This window comes from Talpa europaea (assembly GCF_964194135.1).
Source record: "Talpa europaea genome assembly, chromosome: 12".
Classification (NCBI taxonomy): Eukaryota; Metazoa; Chordata; class Mammalia; order Eulipotyphla; family Talpidae; genus Talpa; species Talpa europaea.
Genome location: NC_140079.1, coordinates 32,487,568 through 32,511,184, shown reverse-complemented (window position 1 = coordinate 32,511,184; position 23,617 = coordinate 32,487,568). Strand labels below are relative to the sequence as shown.

The window sequence follows — 23,617 nt, the reverse complement described above, 5'->3', positions numbered from 1 at the left end:
GCAGGGGAGACGCACGCAGGGCCCGGCACACAGTGGATTTCTTCCCTGGCACCGCACTGCCTCACCTGCCCAACCCAGCCCTGAATGCCCACCCAGTTCAGCTTGGCTGGGCTTAGGCGTCTTCTTAGCCAAAAACCCAGGGCTCATTTTCAGGAAATTGATAACAAGCAGCAAAATGGGATATTGTCTCTCTTTTTTTTCTTTTTTCTTTTGGCAGATGCTAGTTGAGTTGTTTTCACCTAATATCCTCTCTTAGCTGCATGTGTATTTATTTATAATTATAATCCTGGTGGACGGCAGCTTTCATCTTTATTGGGAATGAGTTTGTTGTAAGTCAGAGTTGGACTGTGGCTGTGGGACCATGATGACAATTTGTTTTCCAAGCCCGGTCTGTTCCCTGCTCCCACCATAAAGGATGAGGCTGGGGGCCCAGGGTCCTTAGGACAGAGAAATGAGCAAGGGTGGAGCCCGTGCAGCTTCACCATCTGGTCTGTTTTGATTTAACTGTATTTAATTTGTTTTCAAAATTAAAAGTCAAATATGGTTTTTAACAGTCCTAATCCTCATCAGCCCTGCCTTATTTTTTTCTCACTCATTGCTTTAACCATTCAACAAATATTCGTCAGTGCCTACTATGAGCGCTGTATTCTAGGAACACAGAGCAAGGAAAACCAAAGTGGGTGTCTTCACGGAGCCGACCTTCTTGTGAGAGAAAGTAGAACAATAAAGCACTCTAGAGTGTTCCACATGTGATCTGTCCTAAGAGAAGAATGGGGCACAGTGGGAGACAGGGGTGCTGCACTGAGGAGCTGACACCCGTCCAGCGTGCCCAGGAAGGTCCCCGTGACCAGGCGGCATCTGAGCATGAAGGTGCAGTTATCTGGGGCAGGCAGGGCAGTCCAGAGCAAAGTGCTCTCCCAGGAGGGGGCAGAAGGGCCACTGTGATGGCAGGTGGAGATGGGCTGAGACACGAGAGCAGGGGGAGGCACAGACCACCTTGGTCCCAGAAATCAGGGTAAAGCTTTTGGCTTCTGTGAGGTGGTAAGGAGCCTGGAGCTTGATGAAAGCACCAGGTGGGTAACAGGGGCCTGACCTTGGCCTGTGGCTAACGGCAGCACAGATGGAATCAGAGAAGTAACAGCAAGAGAGTTTGATTCAAATCTACTGCTTTATTGTGATTTAGGACAGCGAATCTGAGCCAAACCACTACCTCCAGAACAAGCATCTCAGATTAGCACAGGTAGCTGCAAAGGAAGGCTGCCTCTTCTCCCCATTGTCCGGTCACAGGGGTTGAGGGAGAGAGGACAAGCTGGAGGCAAGGCTTCAGGGCCCCATGGCCACAACAACCTCCCCAGAGCTACCTGCCCTGCACACCTGCCCTTTCCCTCCCTGGGCCCTGCGGCAGCGGTTCCCTCTAGGAGCCACATTTCCTCCTTGCTGGATGCTTCTCACTGAGTATAACTGGAAATACTCTCTAATTCAGGAAAATAAGTGGCAGTATTTCTGTTTCTCTTAGGCTTTGGCTTGTCATCCTGTCAAATGCAATTAGAGTGGGGATGAAAAAGAGAAAGCGTGTGTCTCTCAAACAGAAGTGATTCTAAAAACCCCAGAAGGCTCGGGGAGGGTGTGAGACACCCGACCCCCTGTTCCTCTACAAATGGTGACAGACCCACTATTTCAGAAACAAGGAAGGCCGTGAGGGACGTGGCCAAACCAGGTGAAAATATTCCGAGGAGCAGACCTGCGTTGGGCCCAACCAGACAGTGCCTTTGAGAGGGCCCCCGGCTTCAGTGCTTAGAGCTCCAAGTGACATCCCTACCCCAGAGGAGGCCCTCTGTCCTCAACCAAAAAAGCAGGGAAGTAGAAAAGGCTCCGTCAACAAGCGCCAGTCAAGAAGCCACTTGGGTCCCTCCCTTGCCATCTCACCTCTTCTTCAGCTCTCCCGGGTTTAGAGTCTTGAGCTAAAGCAGTGGATAGAGGTTAGTTAGCCCGTGGCTCCCTGAGGTTGCTACTAAAGGAAACTCCCAAGGGGAGGGTCCAGAGAAGCAGCACCAGGCCTCTGGTCCAGGAAAAGAGGCCGCACTCCTGCATCCTGCCACCTGGGGGCGCTGGTGGTGGCGCTCAGTTAATGTACTGGTTCCGGCCAAGGTGGGGTGTCTCCGTGAACTGTATTATAGGGCCTGCCATCTTCTCCTCAAAAACAATGACCTGGGAGAGGGAAGAGGGTAGCTCATGAATGCAGCCCAGGTTTATCTTGTAGTCAGCTGAGGGGGCCTTCAGAGAAGCGGTGGGGGGCCAGGCTGGCAGACAGGCACCCATAACTCACCAGTGCTTAAGAGGACTACCCAAGGGGGTGACCAAAGTGTGTCCTCTCTGCTGCCCTAACTGGCTTTAACAGACATGACTAAGGGCAGCCCAGGGAAACATGTGACACCGGGGAGACAGGGACAAGAAGGGGGTCCCAAAGAAAAGAGAAAGAAGGGGCTGCAAGTACTCCCACCTGATTGATGCCTTGGTCCAACCAGGCACCTGGGAGGTAGAGGGTCTCCTGAGGTCCAATGTTCCAGTAGCGGCCAAGGTTTTGGCCGTTGACGAATACAACTCCCTTCTCCCAACCCTTTAAGCAGAATAGGAAAGCTGTTAATCAGCCTCAGAAGTCAGGAGTATAAAGTCACATAGGAAGACAAGACACAGGCCATGGCACCCTCACCGGCCTCCAGGAGACCCGTGTGAGCTGATATTTTAACAGGTGGGTGTTCCACCTCCCCTTCCCACGTGCCTCCCTGGCCGGGCATCAAGCTCAGACCGAACACGGGAGCCAGGAGCCTGGAAGCACCACCAGGTGTCTCCAGGGTTGTGAGCCCATGCCCCGGGCCCTTTCAGAGAGGACAAGGCACAGGTGGAGCGCTGGGCACAGGGGGTTCCTACAGCAAGGCCTCTGAGAGGCAGATGGAGAATCCAGGCAGGGAAAGGTCACCAACCTCCAACTTCATGAAGGTGTCAGAGGGGGAAAGAGCGACTGACAAGGCACCCAGGAAGAAAGCAGGAAAGGTAGGAGCTTCGGGGACAGGGCTCCATGTCCCAGCAGTGAACCTACGGACAGAACGGAGGACATAAAGGGGAGGTGGGAACTATCTCAGACTGGGACTCTGTCCTGCATCTTACTGCAAAGATATCCCAAGTATCATAGCAGGAATTTAGAAAACCTAAATAAAGGGCCAGGAAAAAGACTAATTATACTAAAGTAAAAATCAAAATCAACAAGCAACTATAAACCAGAGACACACTCCAGGGAGATGGGAGAGGAGGAGGAAGTAGAGTTAAAATAAGGGGGGTGGGGTGGGAATTGTATGGGGACTCTAACCAAGATGAAAATGCGTACATTGTGCAAAAATGAAAAATTATGTAAAAAATATATTAAAAATAAATAAATAAAGTTAAAAATGAATAAATAAAAATTAAAAAAAAATAGATATCCCCAGTCCCCCAGCTGTTCACAAGGCACAGCAGTGGCCGCAGGGTGGTGGCACAGCCGTTCCCCAGGCTCCAGCACTTGGGCGCCCCTGCCTCACGAGTCCAGCTCTGGCTTGGAGTGGGAGGTGGCTCCTGTGAGTAGGAAGGCCCTGGCCAGGACATTTCCCACGCCATCCCGGCCCTCGCTGCATATGACCCAGAAGTCACAAACAGCAGGTGGGGTGGGGGACCCACCTCTTTAAAAAGTTGTTTTTCATATCCAAGCTGTAGATTTTGAATTTTTTCAGGGGAGACTCATTCAGATACATATTTCCAATTATACCTGTGGGAGGAGGCAAGCAAACATGTGCAAGGTCATGACAAGGAGCCAGCTGACCTGGCACTGGCCAGGTTACCTATATGAAAACTTCTGAACTTTCAAGTGAGGATTTGTCCAGAAGTACATACTCTTTCCACTTCACTTGGCATGTAACCTTCCCAGAAATCCCAAAGGGGATGAGAATAAATAATACTGGCATTTGCCAGGCCCTAGGATCAGCAGGAAGGAATATCATGGAGGGCAAGGACAGAGCTGAGGATATCAGGGTTATAACAGTCTTGGCCTCTTTCTAAGAGTGGAACTCCTTTGAGGGGGCTGGGAATTCCAGCACAATAAAATGAAACCAAAGGGCAGAGAGCAAAGAAGTCACAGCAGTTTGCAGTTTTGGCCTACTTCAAGGTCAGTTTCAGTGGGGTCCCACACTACACAGACCTAATAAGTCATCAGGAATCATCTACCTGGCCTTTTAAAAAAAGTATTTAGGGCTCCCTGATGGCCTATGGGCCTATGGGTTAAGTCTCAGGGCTATCACCACTGCAGCCTAAGTTCAGTGCCCGGCCAGGGAGCTGACCCAGCAGACCTCTCCTGTGTCACCCGCTGCTCCTCTAAGCAGTGTATCTCAGTAGATCCACTTGCTTTGCTCCCCACTCTGTCTCTGGTCAATCCTTTCAGCCCCTGTACCGCTGGCCTATACTCCAGTTCTTCTATGCAAAAAAAAAAAAAAAAAAAAAAAAAACTGTTTAAATTGTGAACAGATGGCAATATTACTTGGGTATCTAAGTCTGAGGATACATGCACACTTCAATGGCGATTAATTCATGTCTTGGGCACAGGGTTGGCTATGCCAGGGCTCTGGATCACAGAGCTGATGCACTGTAGGGTGAGATCTAGATGAGCTGGGGGAATTGAAAAGGCTGTGGGGCATCTGAGGATGCTTAACTTGCAGGTACGGGGGAGCAGCAGGTGCAGGCATCTGGGGAGGAGGTCTAAGACTTACAGTGCCCGGCAGAGGGTCTAGAGCAGACTTTGATCAGGAACCAGGCAGAGAGACTGGGAACAGCCCAAGGATGACCACCCCTTCCAGCCCCCACTAAAGATGGGCCTGGAGGGAAAGCTCCTGCGTGTTGAGAAGCTGAGGCCCAGAGGGAAGGGAAAGGGAAGGAAGCCTGGACTCACTCGAAGCTACTCTAAGGCCCTTCTGGAGAAGGCAGATTCCCAGAATCCGGGAAGCCCCAGGTGGAAGGGCCGCTCAGCTTCCCCAGCAGGGGAGGGAGGGACATGCTACTTTCTGCTGCAAGACGCCAAATGCCCACAAAACTTGCCAGGCCTCCAGTCTTCCTTACCACAGTGAGATTTATTTTGTCTGAGTTCATATTTCATAACTTACCTGAAACCACCCACATTTTGATAGACAGTTAAAGAGGAACAGACCAATTTAAGCAAGAAGGTTTAGAAGACCAGGGCAAATAAAGTCATCAGCTGTCTGTTCCCAGGGCCACGCCACTAGGAGCCTCGTATTCACAGTACACTCCATTGCCTCCTCCCACCACGATGAGGTCATCAGTGGTTCCAGTGGAGAGCAAGAACAGAAATTCAGTTGGTGACCCAAGAGGGCAGGGTCCTATGCCTCTTCTGGATTTCTGGGAATCCTCTTCCTTGCCCCTCATGCACCACCACCCTGAACAAGCAGCACTGTACCAAAGCAGACTGTAGCCCGGATCTGGAAAGGCTGGCCCCATGTCCCCTGTGTGTTACCACTGGCATGTGGATCACACACAGTGTTAACTGGGGAGGTGGTCAGAACCCAGCCAGGCCTCTCAGGTCCTCTCCTACCTCCCTCCAATGGACTCCATGATCCCCTCCCTCCAATGGACCCCATGACCCCGACCTTGTCCCTCCAATGGACTTCATCACTCCCTCTCTCTATTGGGCTGCATGACCCTCTCCCTCCAATGGGCTCCAAGACTCAATTGCCTTCAAAGAGTCTCTATGATTGTACCCCGCTGCAGTCAGCTTCTAAGACCTACTGGTGTGTTATATGGAGAAGGGACAGTCGGACATGTGCTGAACATTAGCAGCTCTTCTTTCAACACGTGCTGGGACCCACCTTTACGCTGGTCATCGATATTGTCCCCATAGTTGACTCGCCCACGATTCTCCACCAAGATCCTCAGCATGGTATAACCCTGCCAGGAACATAGTGGTCGATGATGGTGCCGCTTACCCAAAATACTGTCACACCTGCACCTGGGGGTTTCTTTATGAAACCCCGGTCCTTCTCTAAGCTCTAAGTGAGAGTGCCCGCTGACCAGAGAGCAAGGCTCTGCCCCTCTGTCCACGTGCAGCTCTGTGGTGAGGGAAACTCCTGTCTTCCAGGTCTTCCTCTTTGACTCCTAACCTGTTCAGGAAGCTGCTGGCGCTAGTCATCACCCAGCTCCCCAGGATAACAAACCTGGATCAAGGGAATAACGATCGTCCTCTTTTCATAGTCCAAGAATCCTATAGACACTGTGTTCACAAATACCTGCCCAATGAATAAACAGAAAGCATCCATGGGTCCACAGGAAGGCTAAGCAGAGAAAGAGCAAACACTGTGTGTGTGCATACATGCATGTATGCATGTGTGTGCATGTGTGTGTGGGGGTGTGTGTGTGTGAGACACCAAGACGAGGGCTTAGCCAGGCACAGAGGAGAAGTGAATGCGCATGATTACTGAAAAAGACAGCTGAAATAGACAGCCCAGCCTACCGGGAGGGGCAGTTTCTACACACTGGTGACAGCTGCACACGTGAGCACTGGTGGGGACTCAGAGATGTGGTGCAGACTCGATCACTACAGGGTCCCCAAAATTAAGTGGAGAAGGTCCTACCTGTCCCCGGTCACACACAAGACCACTGAGCACGCCAGACGAGGCAATCGCAGTCTCGTACAGAGTGTACCCAAAGGACTGTCCGTTCCCATTGTTCACAGGCAGGTTCTCCATGTTGACGGGCTTGTCGGAATTGACTGGCTGGAAAGACAAGAGACAGGGAGGCGCAGGGGCTAGGCAGAGGAGAAAAACAGCAGTGATCTCTTCTTGAGCCCTCCAGGAGTCTGCAGGGGAGCAGAGAGCCCCACCTGGAGGTTAGCACACTGGAGGGGCAGAGACAGGGCAGGGGGGCTGCCCACATTTGCCTCTGTTCTGACTGCTCACTGCACACATGCAGAGTCAGTCCAGCTCCAGGGTCCTCAAGGCTTCTCATCATACTGACTGGGCCTCCAGGGCCTCGGACAGGGAGATGCAAAGGTGAGCTAAGTTGTCATAACAGAAGTAAGGCTACTAGTGTAGACAGGTCAGAGTCAGCTTACACGAGGTATCTCCTCTTTTGAGGGGAGGTGTCACCCATTCTCCTGCCTCCTCACTGTCCTCTCTGCCCAGGTTTTCTTCAAGTGCTGTTTGTCCCTTCCCAGTGCATACTCTACAGTGAATTCTCTTGGCCGAGTTCTCAGGTTAGAGGATGCTATCTAGGGCTGGTTTTCTCTTCCTCCACGATGGCCCCGTCTGGAGAGCCTCCCAGCCCTGCTCCCCGCCAGCAGCACTCACCGCATCCATGTACTGCAGGGCATCCCACAGTGACAGGTAGAGAGCAGGTCTCACAGTCTCATATGCAGCCTTGGGGAGAAGGTCAGGTGGGGGAGGAAGAGGGACACCTGCTACACAGACAAGAGAGTCATCCCAAGAAGACCCCGACAGCACTGCCTCCTCCAGCCACCCTGAGAGCCCCTGGCTCTTTTCCAGGGACCATGTGCGCTTCTATCCTGGAGCCACTAGGAACACATTCTCAGAATGTGCCCAGACTCCCCAGTGAAAGTGATGCCTGGGGGACAGGCAGGGGCTTCCCTGTACCCCAAGGAGTCTCAACACCTATGGAAAGTCTAAGCTGGCTAAATACAAACTACAATGAAAACAGTCTCACCAACTTGCCTATCTCTGTCTAGGACATTCTTCATACAGATCAACTGGGGTAAGGAAGTAACTTTATAGGGGCTTCAGAGCCCAGGTTAGTGCTTGAAAGTCTTCTGTTAGCCAGGTACCTGAGATGGAGCCAAAGAATTCTCGAAGCTTGACATACTTGGCTGTGTAATCCCCAGCCTCTGTCAGTATCGCATCATAGTCTGCAAGACACCAGTGGACTGTCGCTAGTCACTTGTGGAAGGAAAAAGAAAAGGTGGGGTAGGGCAGCAGGGTCCTCGTCACAGAAACTTGGGGATCAAAACACTTTTGGTATGAGCTACCAGTCAATATACTATAGATACTAAAGATACCAGTTACTATAGATATCAGATACTATAGATGCTAGTTCCTATAGATAGTACAGATAATAGATACTATAGATACCAATTACTATAGATACTAGATACTATAGATACCAGATACTGCAGATACCAGATACTATAGATACCAGTTGTTACGGATGTATACCAGCTACTATAAAACACCACAAGAGCTGCCAACACCACCCAAGCCCCTTCTCTTCCTCTAGCCCATGAACCTCTCTCACTTCCTCCCATCCAGCTCACACTACGTCAATCTACTCCAGTGTCTGAATGCTCTGAACTTTTAAAGCGAGGATCCAGACAAGACCCTCATTTGCCCCAGGCCCTTCACAATCAAGTGCCAGAAGCTATCCCTAAAGGTCCCTCCATTAAAAAAAAAAAGTCCCAGCTCCACAAACATTGGGGTGTCCTCAGGAGAGCAGCATGGGGGTTACTTGCCATAGCTGGTGACATCAGACTTGTACTGATCGAAGTGCATGGCTCCACTTATGAAGCCAAAGTTAGTGCCGCCATGGAACATGTAGAGGTTGATGGAGGAGCCGGCGTCGATGATGGCAGACACTGTTCTCAACACCTCTACGGGAGGTAGGGAGGGAGAGGAATGGGCAGAGTGCATTAGGGTTTGAGACAAGCCCTGAGTCAACTTTGGGCTCTCACCTTTCCCCTTCCCTCCTCAAATTCACTCCACTGCTCTGTCCTTCAATCCCAGAAGAGGGGGGGTCAGAACCACGGCCCCGGGGCCTGGACTGACATCAGTGTCAAGTCTCCAGTGACAATGGCTGGGAGACCTGTGGCTCAGGGCACTGCTGCCACTCCCCGGCATGCTCCTCGACTGGGTAAGATGCAAAGAAAGGAGTTCCTATACAGGGAGATCATTCTGACCATTTCCTCAGTCCTGCCTTTATTGGAGAATGAACCAGTGGCATGAAAAGTTAATATTAAAGGAGAAATATAAATGGTGTCTGTGTGTGCGCGTGTGCATGTGACTCACTACTGGTCAAAAAAATATGAACAGAACAATGACCTATCAGATTGGCAAATATTTGAAATTATTTTAATGCAGAGTATTGATGAATCTGTGGAAAATGAGTATTCTCATTTAAAAATGCTAAGAATTGCTACAATCTTTCTGAACAGAGATTAGTGAAAATATATCACAACTGCATCACCCAGGCAATTCTATTGCTAAGAAATTTATATCACAGGGGAAAAAATATGCCAGGTATGCAAAACTGGAGGTTCAGATTGCTTGCGAAATGGTTCTCAGTTAACAAAGCCACCAGAAACCACCTAAGTAAGTGTCCACCAGCAAGATACCGGGTAAACAAAGTATGGTTTAGTCACCAACACAATGGGATTCTTCTTATTCTTTAAAACAGTGATGGGATGTATACCTAATAGATAGCTGTCCATCCTGTGTCATTAGTTGGGAAAAGCAGGTGATAAGGAGCAGATACCATCAGATTTGTCCATCTCTCAGTCTGGACACATGGAGAAGCAGCTTGACTTTATAACTCAAAATGCTTCCTCTGGGCTCTGGGATTTTATTTCTTCTTTATACCTTTCCTGTATTTGCTGAATGTTTGCAATAGACATGCATTACTTATCTAATTACAAAAACATAATAAAGCAATGGTAAAAGTTCACCTAAATGTCAAGACAAATGACTGCAATATCAGGAGCTGACGATTATACACAAATCATCTCTGGAGCCTGGCACCCTACAGCTAATTGGCATCAATTAGCAGGCTATTTGGAACTTATTCTTACTTCTAGGTCAACACAGTGCTGGGTGGAGGTAGGGCAGAGCACTCACCAGAAGAATCCAGAATGTTGTGGGGGCCTCCCCATGAATCAAACCACCCTGTCCAGTATTCCATCACCATCTTGGGCTGAACCCCCTGGGTACAGCAAAATGAGAATTTAGCCGGCCAAAAGAGACAGAGGAAGGCCCGCCTAGATGGGAACCCCCACCCTTCTGTTCTCCCAACTTTTCCCCAGCTACTGGCCTCTAGCCTCAGGGCCACTGTAAGCTCAGGGCAGATGAAGTCAAATGTCCCTGTACCAGCTTCTTCTCCCTTGGCAGCCACACTTCAGGGGCAGAGGGTGGCGGGCTACAAAGCAGAGGCAGGAGATCCTGCTACTCCCTGCAGTTTAAAGTTGCACACAGCGCTAGTAAGAAAACCCTGGGATCTTCATTAGAATTCAGCATCTGCTTTGGCAGTCTTTTCCAATACAGGCTGCTTTCTGGATCATGCCAAGCTTTGTCTCTGCTCTTCCAGGGAAGGAGAATATCTAGCCAGGATAACTCCATTTCTGAGAGGCATGCTGTGGACACACATCCCACAGGTACTGCTTCCCTTTACCTGGGAGAGTCAGAGGGCTACATAGTGAACCCTGCTTCAAGGTCCAGCCTAATTTAAACAGAAGTTTGCAAAATTGGACCAAAAAGTCAGGGAGGTACAGCACAGCTCTCCACCACAGAGGCTCCCTGGCTTCATACCTGGGCCAGGATGTTCAGGAAGTCTTAAACATGACTTCAGAATACTGACTTTGGCACAAGATGCCCCAGGGATGCAGAGATTCTCCCCAGAACCATGCCTTGGCCGGTCATGTTTGCAGAAGCACCAGCGCACCCAAGCGAGGATAAGGACTAATATGCTGAACTGCAGGCTCTGCACCAGGGAGACTTCAGCGCTCTCCTGCTAGTGGCTGCTGAACACAAGGCAGCCGCATGCAGGGCAATAAAATCTGACCCAGGTATCAGACCAGATTTATGGTCCATTGAACAGAAGGTACCAACCACACTTGGGGAAAAGCCAAAGTAGTTCCATAATTTTTTTAGCAAGACTGGTGTTGTGGTTTTCTCTATAGCCAAATGCCTCCCAAGAAGGGAATGTACTGAGCCACATATATATCACTAAAAAGAGAGAAGTAGATCCTAAGCCCCACATCTCATTGGACTCTAGTGCCAGGGCCAAGGTGGGGGGGGGGGGCGGCGCCCAGCAGTGGCCCAGGCAGTGTGTGCACAGTGCAGTTAATTGCTGGAGCCCCACATGTGATCGGTCTGTGCTACTAACCTGCCACTTCCTGGTGCTTTATCCCTGCTACAAGTCTGTCTCCTCAACTGTAAGAAGGTAAAGACAGCTCACATGGCTATTGGGAGAATTAAATGAGATCATGCAGGTAAAGTTCTTCATCAAAGTGCCTCGCTTAGACTAAGACTTAGAGAGCGCTCAAGAAACACTCACATGGATTCTCTTCATCACTGGACATGGATGTCAAGGCCAGCAAGGTGCTGCCCCCTCCCAAAGTGAAGCAGAACCAGGCCTGGACAGTTTGACTATTAAAAGGAGCCCCAGATCTAAACAAGGAAGCATCCAAACTCCCTTCATGGAGGAAAACAAACATCGCCAAACTGCAGACAGAAAGGCCTCTAGGAGAGCCATCTGCAGGCAGGAAGAGCTGCTGGGGTACACAACTGCAAGGCTGGGGCTGCTTCTGCAAGGTGGACCATGAGGGAGCCACATGGAGATTGCTGCTCCAGGTGCTTTCCAAATATTTTCTCATTTAATTCTCAAACAAGTCCATACGTAGGTACCATCATCACCCCCACTTTACAGAAGTGGAAAGAGAAGCACAGAGAGCTCACATGGCATGGGCGGGGGGTGGCTCAGAGGACCCCGCACACTTCTTGGACAGCACGCAAGTGCAAAACCCTATGTAGCCACTGGGTGACTACTTAATGTCTCCCCAAGTGGGTTATGACCTCCATAAGGACAGAGACCCTATCGTCCCAGTCAGCGCAGAGTCACAGGGGCCTAGCCTCATCCCCCCAACCCCAGCAGGCACACAATAAATGAGGGAGGGAGGAAGGATGAAGGAAAGGGCAGGAAGGAGGAAGGAAGGGAGGGAGAAGAGACTGGATCTGAACCCACCTGTGTCCATCAACTCTCCCCCCATCTGCCTGGTCAGAGCCCACTGTCTCCTGCTGGGCACCTCCATGTTCATTCTCTCCCTCTGAGCTCTACTAGGAGCTACGTCATCCACAGGGGTGACCCCCTTCCTAAGTGGCTTCACACTGCAAGGTGACCTCATGTTGCTGTGTCTTAGGATACCACCTCTGGTCTACAAAATGAACAGCTGGCATGCAGAGCAGCCCCAGCACCTCCACAGGCACCTACTCATGGTGACACAAACACCAGGGGTTGAGGCCTACATCAGCACTCCCTGCTGATGTACATCGCACTCTTCACCAGACATGGTGAGGGCAGGGTCTTTCAGTTCTGTGAGCAGGCTGCAAATGCTGGGCAGGTCACATCTATCTCCTGAGGCCACATGGACTTGAGAAAAGAGAAATCAACGAGAATAGGATGTGGTGTGAATTCCCATCACCCTGATGGATGTTGAAACACATCCAGAAACTCTTCTCTGCTTCTACCCTTGAAAAGACCCAGCTTCCAAGTCTTGCTGATGACATCAACCTTCCTTTTTTTTTCCCCCTAAAGATTTATTTATTTATTTATATAAGCACTGGGTGCAGTCAGAAGTGTGGGAGGGTGCGAGAATTCACCAGAGCCAGAGTGGAGAGCAGAGCAGGCAGACTGACGAAGTACACTGCTGAGGGGAGCAACGGGCGCGGCAGGAGAGGTCTGTGCGCCTTATGGGACCCTCGCCTGAGGCCAGGGATCGAACCGGCACTGCAGAAGCTGCAGGCAGCTTCGCAGCCCAGCACTCAACCACTGCACCACTGGGGAGGCCCAACATCAACCTTCCTAAGACCTGAGGGTTTAGGTCAGACATATACCGGACAGGGCAGGGAAGGGTTTCTTCCCTCAGTCCATTAGGCCCAAATTCAACAGTCTGGGGCTAGCTGGGTCAGCAAATTCTAGTAAAGAGGCCCCATGGGCACACCAAGCAGAGCTGCTTTCCCAAGAAGCAAGAAGTCTCATCCCTGCATCAGCTTCCACAGCACCCTTCAGAGCCAACTCCTACATTGCTTCCCTCACCCCAAGGTGCAGTGGTTGGGATCTGCAGCACAAAGGGGCTGTGAGCCAGTGTCCTTCCCTCTGCAGCAAGGAGCCCTGAGACAAGCACATGCACAAGCACCTCCAATACACTGAACTTTCCCACAGAGCTCCGGCCTGGCCCTAGGAACCCCTACAGTCAGACCAAGCAAGCTGACAGCTCCACCTGGGTAGACTCACCTGGACACCGAGAAGAAAGGTGGTTAGAACCTGCAGATCTTGTAGTGACTGTAAGTTGATAGTGGCCAGCACTGGGCATGAAAGAGAAAAGAGAAACAGAATCACTGTAAACAGGAAGAGTTTCTGAATCACCCCCACACCTTTCTCACCCCACCAACAAAACAAATGAACTGATTGCAAAGTTGTGTGCCCCCCACAAAGACAGTGAAGCCCCCCAATGTAAGGAGAGTACCTTGTCCCATAGACATCCCACCGCTCAGCATAGACCTACGGAACTGTAAGCAACCACTGAGCATTTGTCCTCAACCATACTTTTTATGACCAGAGTTTGCATTCCTGTTCATTTTTCTTTTGTAGGGGCCCAGAATGTGATCTAAACTTTGTACCTCAAGCAAACAGCGCAGAGTAAAGATCTAAATGAAGACTAACCTTTTATTTCTTAGATGAGGGCTCATTTTCTATTTCTACACCACAGTGTGTTCATTTTTTAATTTAAAATGATATTTTAAATCGCTTCCTGATTGGCACAATGTTTGTCTGAGAAGATGCACTACATTTGATCAATGGCCATGGAGCCCTGGCCTACCCCAGAGGCAGAACCTGGTGCTGAAGTCCCTCAGCTGTTCACCTGGAACCAAGCTATTCACTGGAAACCAAGCTGGCCCTGCAAGCCGGCCACTCTGACATCATTCCCTGATGACCAATGATTTGAAACAATAGAGTAAGAGCTGAGGCCTCATGAGGTTAAATCACTGGTCTAAGGTCACACACGCTTAAAAGCAGAATACGGCTGCAGCCACTGGCCCCTGTGACACTGACCCATCATCCTGTCCTGTCACCATCATTCAATCATCCACTGAGCTAAGATTGTACATCCAGACCCCTGCTCACCTAAAGCAGGAGCCCTTGAAAATAGACCAGGCAGAAATCTCAGAGGTCAGTGAGACAGGCATGGCTAGCTGAACACAGCACCTATTTCCTGACGCCACAAAAATAAAATAATGAAAAGGCCATAAAAAGAACTACAGAGGGAACATAGCAGAGATGAAGTTACAAGAAAATTCTGGGAGACTGACAAGGGGTGGTACATGGGTAAATGGCCTGGGAGAATGTAAGAAGTTACAACCAACTTTCTACTTGCCGCCTGAAGCCTCCCCACATCAGGGGCACTGAGCAGGATGCCAGTCCCCTCCCCACCAATCTCCATTCCTTCAGGGGACCAAGAGTTGTAAAGCTGAGCCCCAGCAACCAGAGTGGAGGGATGGGACATGGCTAATGTGGGGTGAGAGGTGGGAAGAAAGACATGGGTGGGGGAACAATCTGAACAAATGGTTCCTGTCCAATCCTCTGTCTGCTTCCAGAAAGAGAGTCATCCCAGGAACACTTGAGAGAACTAACGGCTGTATCTCCAAACACTGGCATGTAGGTCTCCCTCACTGAAATAGACTGCCATCACCCCACTCCACCCAGAGAAACACACCTGTCACTTTCCTCACAATCAGCTCCCAAGTGGTCAGTCATTTAATGTCTCCTCCTTACAATGCTGAGTCAAGTCCATCTTCACATGGAAGACTGAGCAGAATAAATATATTTAAAATAAAATAACCTCAAGAGAGATAAGACAGTATACAGGGGGAAAAAAAGGCACACACTACAGAGAAAAATATATTCACCAAAAAGCATGAGCAAGAAAATAACAGAAGGATTGGAGGATAAAAACTGAGGGAGTACTCAGAAAGTACAGCTATAGGGCAAAGAGGTTTTTTTTTTTTTTTTTAAGTTTAAAGATAAGGGACTTAGAAGATCCATACAGAGGCCAACCCACAAATAATAGGAATGAACAAAAGATCAGAGAAAAGAGGGGAAGGCACATCAGAGAGCAGGATGACCACATTTCCCACCATTGATGGGCAGAGCCATTGCAATTTAAGTGACCCACAGAAGTGTCCAGAAGGAGAGAAAGCCTCACACAAAGGGCATCATTGTGAAATACCAGAATACCTAGGATGTAAAAGAAATAAAAGAAATCCTAAGAATTTCTAGAAACAAGAGAGAGAGGAAGAAATAATAAGCCCAGCACATACAAAAAGGATCAGGAACCAGACTGTCATTGTCCTTCCCCCTAGCAAATCACAGAGGAATGGCTTTCAAGTCCCAGGAGGCAGCAGTGCAGCAGGGGACGCCAAGCTCAGCAGCAGGTGACAACTGTGAGCAGATCCTACGCAGGTCAGGGCAGAGATAGTGCAGACCTCAGACTTGATAAAGAATCTGGCAGACAAGCATTTGAAGAACACAAGGATAGGCATTTGGGGGGTCTTTGGTAAAGCATTCTTTAAAAGAGAAAGAAGGGCGGGAAGGAGAAAAGAGACGCGATGAAAAGAAAAATAAAGGGGCAAAATCCGCTGAGTGAAGATGCAGCGGAACGCAAAGGAGCCGCCCGCTGAATCCAGGCCGCCCCGCTGAGCCCCCTGCGCCCTGGACCCTACAGATCCTGCCATCCAGATCCTGCCATGGGACAGGAAAGCCACAACAGGCGCGCGTAAAGAGCTCAATCCTCAACCGAACGCGGAGTAGACAGATTTTCAAATCGATAAGTAGAGTTCTTTATGCATGTTACTTACAATTATGGAAACAATTAACGAGGAAAAAGTACAAGAGTTCAAAATGGTCGTTCCTGGCGAGTGGGGGGACACTATTTCTTTACAAGCACTTTCCATGACGACTTGGACTTTATGAATGTGTTGCTTCCATTACATTTTAGATTAATTGAGAATAAACCCTTCCAGGCAGCAGGCTCAGGAGGTGAGATGTGTGCTGGGTGAGGGTGGGAGGTGAGGGGAGCCTGCTGTGGAAGGGGCGTGGCGGGGTGCACGGGGACCAGAGGGTGCTTGGGGTCTCCCAGCATCCACCCACGCGAGGTTGTCCTCCGCATGACACCCCGATACGCTCAAAGTGTGCACCAGCCCCAAAGGGGCCTCAGCTGCAAGCACCGCCACAGCCCTCCAGGGCACAGCAGCTGGCGGGAGCCCAGTAGTTGGGGGTGTGGGGCTGAGGAGAGGCCCCGGGAGCATCCTCGAAGGGACAGTGCCACCGCGTGGAAAGGACAGGAATAGCGGCTGGCACTCCGGACTCCGGCTTTGTGGCCTGGGCTCACCACCTCCCCTGGGTCCCCAGCCTTCTCCCACTCATTCATTCCTCATCCTTGGCTGCCTGTCCCACGCCAAGCGCTGGCCTCGGGCTGCAGAGATGAAAGTCCTTGATCTCGGAGGGAAACGGAGCAGGAACAAAGCAGCAGTGTGCACTGTAGCAGAGAGAGGCAGGCAGGTAGAAGAGTTCACAGGATCCAGCAGATACCCAGGGTCACCTGCCAGCCTTTCCTTATGAAAACCGCACAGAGCACTGAACCAGTCAGAGTCCAGGCCTGCACAGAGCTTACCATGGTGGAGAATCAGGTGAAAAACAAAGAACTGCCTGGATTGTTTGAAGGCCAAAATAAAACAAGGCAGAAGGAATGAGTGAGGCAAGGAGACGCTGCAATTTTGAATGGGTGCTGGGAAGAATAAAGAACCAAATAACCCAATTATTAAATGGGCAGCAGATACCAACAGGAAATCTAGTAAGAGATGCAGATTCATCATCACATCTAGTAAGAGATGCAGATTCCATCTCACACCAGTGAGGAAGAAACATATTTAAAAAAAAAAAACCAACGAGTTTTGGAGAGAATGCAGAGAAGAAGGAACCTTATTATACTGTTGGTGGGAATGTGAACTGGTGCCCAGCACATACCATTATGAGAAGTAATTTCTAGACTGACCTTAAAAACTAAAATAGAAATACTCTATGGCCCAGCAATCTCACTTTTAGACATATATCCAAAGAATATGAAACCATCAAAACAAAACCCCACGTGTTCCACAATGTTCACAGCAGCAATGTTTACAGTAACTAGGGCATGGAAGCAGCCTGAATGTCCATCAGTGGACAACTGGACCAAGAAGTTGTGGCATGTCCACACCTGGAGTATTATACGGTCATAAGAAAGGATGAAATACAGCCATTTTAACAAAATGGAGGAAGTTTGAGAAAATTACGGATAGTAAAATGAGTCAGGATATTAAAAACAAAGACTGGACCTTTACATAGCTGACAATTTGATAACATAAACACACTTTGAAAATGAGTGGACCTCAATAAACACCCCGAGGACTCTGAGGTGGGGGGGGTGGAGAGAGATGGCCAAGGGATATAAAAGATGGTGGTGAGGAAAAAAATTAAAATTAATAAAAAAATGAAATTTCCAAAGCCATGTCAGTGGGTGGTGAGGGTAGTAATGTGCTGGCCACGGCTTAGGAGAGAAGGTGCGGGGAAGGGACTGGGGAAGCCCCAGTGGACAGGTGGACACTTAGTGAAAGCGAAGCAGAGAAATACAGAGCAGCCTCTGGACAGGGCAGTGGGCCAGAAGGTGATCCAGTAGCAAGAGCAACTGGAGGGTACAGGAAGAAGGGGATGTTGCTGGAGCAATGCCAGCAGGTAGGTGAGAAAAGGGGCTGAGTGACAGGTGTGGGCATACCAGGGAGAAGCAGAGGAAGGGGATTGGAGCGCCCTAGTTACCACTGGACTCTCACTGCCCAGCCAACTGTCCATCACAGGGGGGCTTCACAGACTGTGGCGTGACTGGTCAGTTATCTCTACAATCTGGGCAGGATCTGAATGAGCCACAGGATCCTAACAGGATGCCCAGGCTCCCTCTGCACAGTCCCCTTTCTATACATTCAGAGAGCTTCTGAGGTGCCCAGCTCACTGTTTCTACATCCTGCAGTCTGTAGCACACTGCCAGGGTCCCGGGTGTTTAGCAGAAAGGGGAGGCCAGCTCCGGAGCAGGCTGTGACAAATCTCTCTGACGCAGACTCTCCAACACTCTGAAGCCAGTGCCTCAGGGCCCAGAGCCATGTAAGTGGGAGAATGAGCAATGGAGAGCTCTGGCTGGTGGCTCTGGCTGGTCTGAAGGAGCATGCACAGTCCCCAGTCAGGCCAGGGCCCTGCCCCACCCCAGCCCCCCACATGGCTTCCATGCAGGTACCTCCATCCACAAACCCCTTGCTCAGGCCGTCCTTGTTGTCTGAGGTCAAGAGCAGCTCCACAATGCCCCGGTCCTCTAAGGCCTGCGGCAGGAAATAAGACATGTCAAAGTCTGCCACTCCTCAAACCATATCATCCAGTGGGGAATGCAAAAGAAGGGAAGAGGTTCAAAATAAAGCATTCATTTCTCTGCAGAAAAAGGAGAGAGACTCCCTGTCTGCTCACCATATTCCAGCAAGCTCCTATCAGGTGGAAGTGCAGCTGGGGCAGCGGCAGGGTCTGGCCAGTCTGCAGTTCCCAGACCCAGAGGCGGCTCAGCAAGACCAGGTGCTGTGCTGTCATGGAAACTAACTGCAGGGCTCCTGGGTGGTCAGGGCCTTCAGGACAGCCCCCCTTTAGCCATGCCAGGAGCAAGCAGCCAGCCCCTTCCCACATGGGCTAGGATGAGCTCTGGACAGCAGCCAGGCAGTCACATGCCCTGGGGTCCTGCCCGCACCCAGTGGAACAGGAAGCACTCCTTGATGGACATAAGTCAAAAGATGAAGAAGTGGGAGAATACACCATTGTGCTGAGGGGCAAGAACCACTTTGCAGCTCCACCAAGTGCTACCATTTATGGAGCATGCACAGTCGAGCCAGGCCTTCTGCTAAGCACTTTACATAACTCTCCTGTTCAGTCCTCACAAAGTTATTACCCGGAGAGCTGGATAAAGTGTTACTGGCTGAGAGCTAATGAGCCAGCATGGACCTGAACCCAAAGACTTTGCCGCCAATGGGCTGCACACTCTTTTGGGTCAGAAACCTCAACAAGGAGGATTTCCCTAGACTTTTCCCCTCAGACATTATGACAAGATTGCTTATTTCAACCAAATTATTTAGGAAACAGGGGAGGCTGAGAGATAGATAATCTGGCGGGTGAATAAAACTCATGTCTAATCCCAGAGGCAGGTGGGTGAGAACAGAGGGACCCAGTTCTCAGGAATCACAGCAGGTGCAGGACTGCAATGCATCTGGCCAAGTGGAATTCCTACCGAAAGCCCTGGGCCCACCTCCTCGCAGCTCTCCCACCAAGCGTCCTCTGCGGTCCAACAAAGTCTGCTTAGGATGCTACCTGCCCATGCAGCACTGTGAGTCGGGAAGGTGTGTGGGTGGACAGTACCCATCCTCCAGAGCACTATCCACACCTGACTTTTCACAGCGTCCTGACTGCACACTAGAACGGATATTACTACTTCCCTGGCACCTGCAGTCTGCAGAGTAAAGTTAAAGCCTGTGTCATCTCTCACTGCATTTCCAGGCAGAAGTCTGGAGAAAGACATCTGCCCCCATGGTACACATGATGAACTGAGGTACACAGAAAGGAGGTAACCTATCCAATGTTATCCTATGCTGATGGTATCTGCATGTGCACACCCCAGAAGTCACATGGCAGCTCAGAAGGGGAATACCCCCAAGAGCAGGCTCCTGTCTCACAGGACAGCCCTTTCTCAGAGACCAGGGAAGTGGGACTGACCAGGAAAGTTTCCCTCTCCTTTCCTGCCGCTCAGTGATCCAGAAAGCACCTGCAGGAGAAGCCCAAGCACCCAAGAGTCTGAGGGAATGAGGTAGAGCAAGAGAAGCTCTCCAGTCTGGGATTTTTCTAGTGAATCAAAAAGATGAAGCAGTAGGTGTGGTCCCACTGAGGCCGTGGCTGGGCTTGACATTAGAACTGAACTCCCCTCTGTCCAGCATTGGGAATGACCCTCTTCCTAGAAGCTGTCTTGCTCCCTTCACATGGGGCTGTCTGTAAGTGAGGAGGGGTAAGAGTGTTATGTTCGAGCTGGAGCACTGAGCCTTGGTCAACCAGTTTACAAAGACTGAAATAATTTCCAGACATGCTGCCCAGGACACCAAAGATCAAACCAAAGAAGTTTTAATTGGCTGGATTCAGTGAGGCCACCTAATGTTTCTCCACCCTGGCTGAACCTTCTCTATACCCCCAAATTAATGCCTATGATTCTAACCAAGTCTTATTAAATATTTACTGTGTACTAGAACAGTACTGAGTCATGTGGCCTCATATAGATGCACAATTCACATAGGCAATTACTCTCATTAGTTCTTTAATAGAAGAGAGAATGAGGTTTAGGAAAATTAAGGCATGTAGTCAAAGTCTTGGTTACTAAGATACAGAAACCAGACTATTAGCCTGTTCTTCTGAGCATTACTTTAGCCCCTGATCTGCCATATGTTAAAGCAGTGGTTCTCAACCTCACCTACTCATTAGGATCTGATAACTAAGTAACATCCCAAAGATTCTTATTTAATCGCCATGGTATATAGCCCAGGCATGGGAATATTTTCAAATTCACCAGAAAAAGTCAGTGTGTAGCCAAAGCAGGAAACCGCTGTTTTAGATGCAGGTGTGAAAGTAGTCTCTAACCATCACCACTCCCTGAAGCCAACCCCTTTACTCTGGGCCCCTGCAATGCCATGTGTATACTGAAATCCCAAATTATACCCTATCAGTAAAGGCTTAATAAGTGATGACCTGTTGAAATAAAAGCATAGAGAAGGGACTCACTCATTAATAAATGGTGCTGGGAGATGTGGTAATAACATGAGTAAAGTACTAGACACACGTGTCACATCAGAGCCCATAATACACCCCAGAGGAAGACCTATGAAGAAATGTAGAGATGACCTCACCTTCTTGATATAAGGCATATAGGCAGGGTCTTTGTTATAGGAACCATATTCATTCTCCACCTGCACAGCAATGATGGGTCCTCCATGCTTATACTGGGGAAAAAGATAAACAGTCAGAAGTTGAGTTTGTAGTGTGAACTGAACGATCTGAGTTCACCGTGCCTATCACCAATTACTAGCAAAACATCACATTTGAAAACAAAAGATTGAGAGCCTCCCTGGGGGTGCAAGGCGTTAAGTCTCAGCACTATGAAGCTATCCGCAGCCACTGTTGCACAAGTTCAATCCCCAGCCAGGGTGCTAACCCACATGGCAGGCCTCTCCTGTCTTGCCCACTGCTCTCTTCAGCAGTGTATTTCAGTAGATCCACCTGTTCTGCTCCCCACTCTGTCTCTGGTGAATTCCCTCACCCTCTCCCCCACCCCCGCCACCACCCATGGCCTACAGCTCAGTTCTTATATGCATAAATAAGTGAAATAAATTTTTGAAAAAAAAAAGAAAGAAAGAAAACAAAAGATTGAAAAGGTTTGAAATGTAATTGAGAATGACATCAGCAAGACATGGAGTATGAAGCTACAGATCCTCATTCCCCCATGAAAACATCACATAAACAACTACAGACTAAAATAGCTTTGTGGGAGTTCTGGACACTAGTCAAATGTCCAAGCAACAGTGACTGCTCAGTGAAGAAAAACTCTCATTCAAAATGGCCGGAAATTTCATGGTGTTTTTGCTCACCTTTGCCCCACCCTCCCTGGTATAGCATGGTGTCATCAGAAGGAAGCATCCCAATTACCAGTTCCCTCCCTCGGGACTCAAGGATCAAAATGGAACTTGTTTGCAATGTTCTGTGGGCTTCCCAGTGGACTAGTTTCTATCTCATATGACTTGGAACTCAGACAGGAAAAGTCAGTATAGGTTCAATCTCAGATTGGAAGCCGTGGAAGGCAGAAGTGGGTCATAGCACATGAAAACTTCAGGGGACGACAGGTTCCAGGACACCTGGACACAAGGGATGACGGGCAGCAGAATACCATAGACTATATAAGACTCCAAGAAGAAGCTGGGGTGAGACTCTTTGCATAAATCATCCAGGGGGAGTTGAAAAAAAAATATATATATATGCCCAGAAAATATCTGGAGAGATCTTAAAGTCTTCACCCCAAGTTGATCAGGAGACCACTAAATTATGAAGATCCACCAATCTGCAAAGACTGGGAGAGGTAACTGTTTCCAAACACCCAATTTAAAAAAAAAAAAAAAAGACATACAAAGAAATAGGAAAACATGACTCATTCAAAAATTTAAAAGATTGAAGTCATTCAAAATGTTTTCTCTAGTTACAATAGAATGAAACTAGAAACCAACAACAGAAAGAAACTGGAAAATTCTCAAATAAGTGGAAATTAGCACACTCTTAAACAACCAGTGGCTCAAAGAAGAAATCACAGGGAAGTCAGAAATTTTCTTGAGATGAATTAAAATGAAAATACAACATAGCAAACTTATGGGATGCACCAAAGTAGCTCAAATCAATAAGCAATCCTTTCATTTTAAAGGATTAGAAAAAGAGAAACAAGTGCAAAGTTAGCAGATGAGGGAAATCATAAAGATTAGAGCAGAGATAAAAATAGAGAATGGGGGGCGGGGAGAAAAAAATAAATAAAAATAAAAATAGAGATAGGAAAACAGCAGGACAAATCAACAAAGTCAAGAGTTGGTTCTTTGAAAAGACCAACAAAAGTAGTTAGAGTGATTTCAAAAAGCAGAAAGAAGCTCAATTAAGTAAAAATTTCAAGAAAAAAATAGATGTTGCTCCCAATTTTAATAAAATGGATCATAAGAGAGGAATATGATCAACAAACTGGATGACCAGGATGAAACAAACACCAGAAATGCCTTATGTATCAGATCTGAATCTGAAAAAGCAAAAACTCTGACTAGATTATGACTAGTAGGAGATTGACATTAGTCCTGCTCAACTCTTGTAAAATAGCTGAAGAATAGGGAACACTGCCAGACTCATTCCATAAGCCCAGTGTCACCAAAACCATAGAAAAGACCCCAAGAAAAATAAAGGCCAATATCCCTAAAGAATATTTATGCAAAAATTGTCAAAAAAAATACTAACAAACCAAATTCAGCAGTGCATTGATATTACATCATAAACAAGTGGGATGTGTTCCTGAATGCAAGAAGAGTCCCACAAAAATCAATGCACATCACCACATTACCAAAATAAAGGGAAGAAAACCCACGATCACCTCAAATGATGCAGAAAAAGCACTTGACAAAATTAAACACATTTTCAAAAAAACACTCAACACATTAGAAAAACCAGAAAGCTATCTCAACATAATAAAGGCTGCCTATAAAAAGTTCACAGCCAACATCATATTCAATGGTGAAAGACGGAAAGCTTTTCCTCTAATATCAGGAACAAAACAAGGATTCCTGCTTTCACTCTTTCTGTTCAAGATATAATAATACTGAAGGTTCTGGCCTCTTAAGTAGGTTAAAAAAAGGGAAGA

General features: G+C 48.6%; 1 protein-coding gene across 1 annotated transcript in view; it reads right to left on the bottom strand.

Annotated features, from left to right (window-relative positions):
* Positions 1 to 2,121: 2,121 nt before the first annotated feature.
* The window catches only part of LOC311182392 (beta-galactosidase-1-like protein 2), a gene marked incomplete at both ends in the record, with an annotated part of 40,057 nt that continues 18,561 nt past the window's right edge, over positions 2,122 to 23,617 (bottom strand). Inside the window, 14 exons of the mRNA XM_084251142.1 lie at positions 2,122 to 2,208; positions 2,501 to 2,617; positions 2,982 to 3,093; positions 3,709 to 3,796; positions 5,901 to 5,979; positions 6,246 to 6,317; positions 6,663 to 6,803; positions 7,377 to 7,483; positions 7,868 to 7,948; positions 8,549 to 8,686; positions 9,927 to 10,011; positions 13,318 to 13,388; positions 18,401 to 18,482; positions 21,087 to 21,179. Coding sequence (XP_084107268.1) covers positions 2,122 to 2,208; positions 2,501 to 2,617; positions 2,982 to 3,093; positions 3,709 to 3,796; positions 5,901 to 5,979; positions 6,246 to 6,317; positions 6,663 to 6,803; positions 7,377 to 7,483; positions 7,868 to 7,948; positions 8,549 to 8,686; positions 9,927 to 10,011; positions 13,318 to 13,388; positions 18,401 to 18,482; positions 21,087 to 21,179 — 1,353 coding nt within the window. The remainder of the gene's footprint in view (positions 2,209 to 2,500; positions 2,618 to 2,981; positions 3,094 to 3,708; positions 3,797 to 5,900; positions 5,980 to 6,245; positions 6,318 to 6,662; positions 6,804 to 7,376; positions 7,484 to 7,867; positions 7,949 to 8,548; positions 8,687 to 9,926; positions 10,012 to 13,317; positions 13,389 to 18,400; positions 18,483 to 21,086; positions 21,180 to 23,617) is intronic.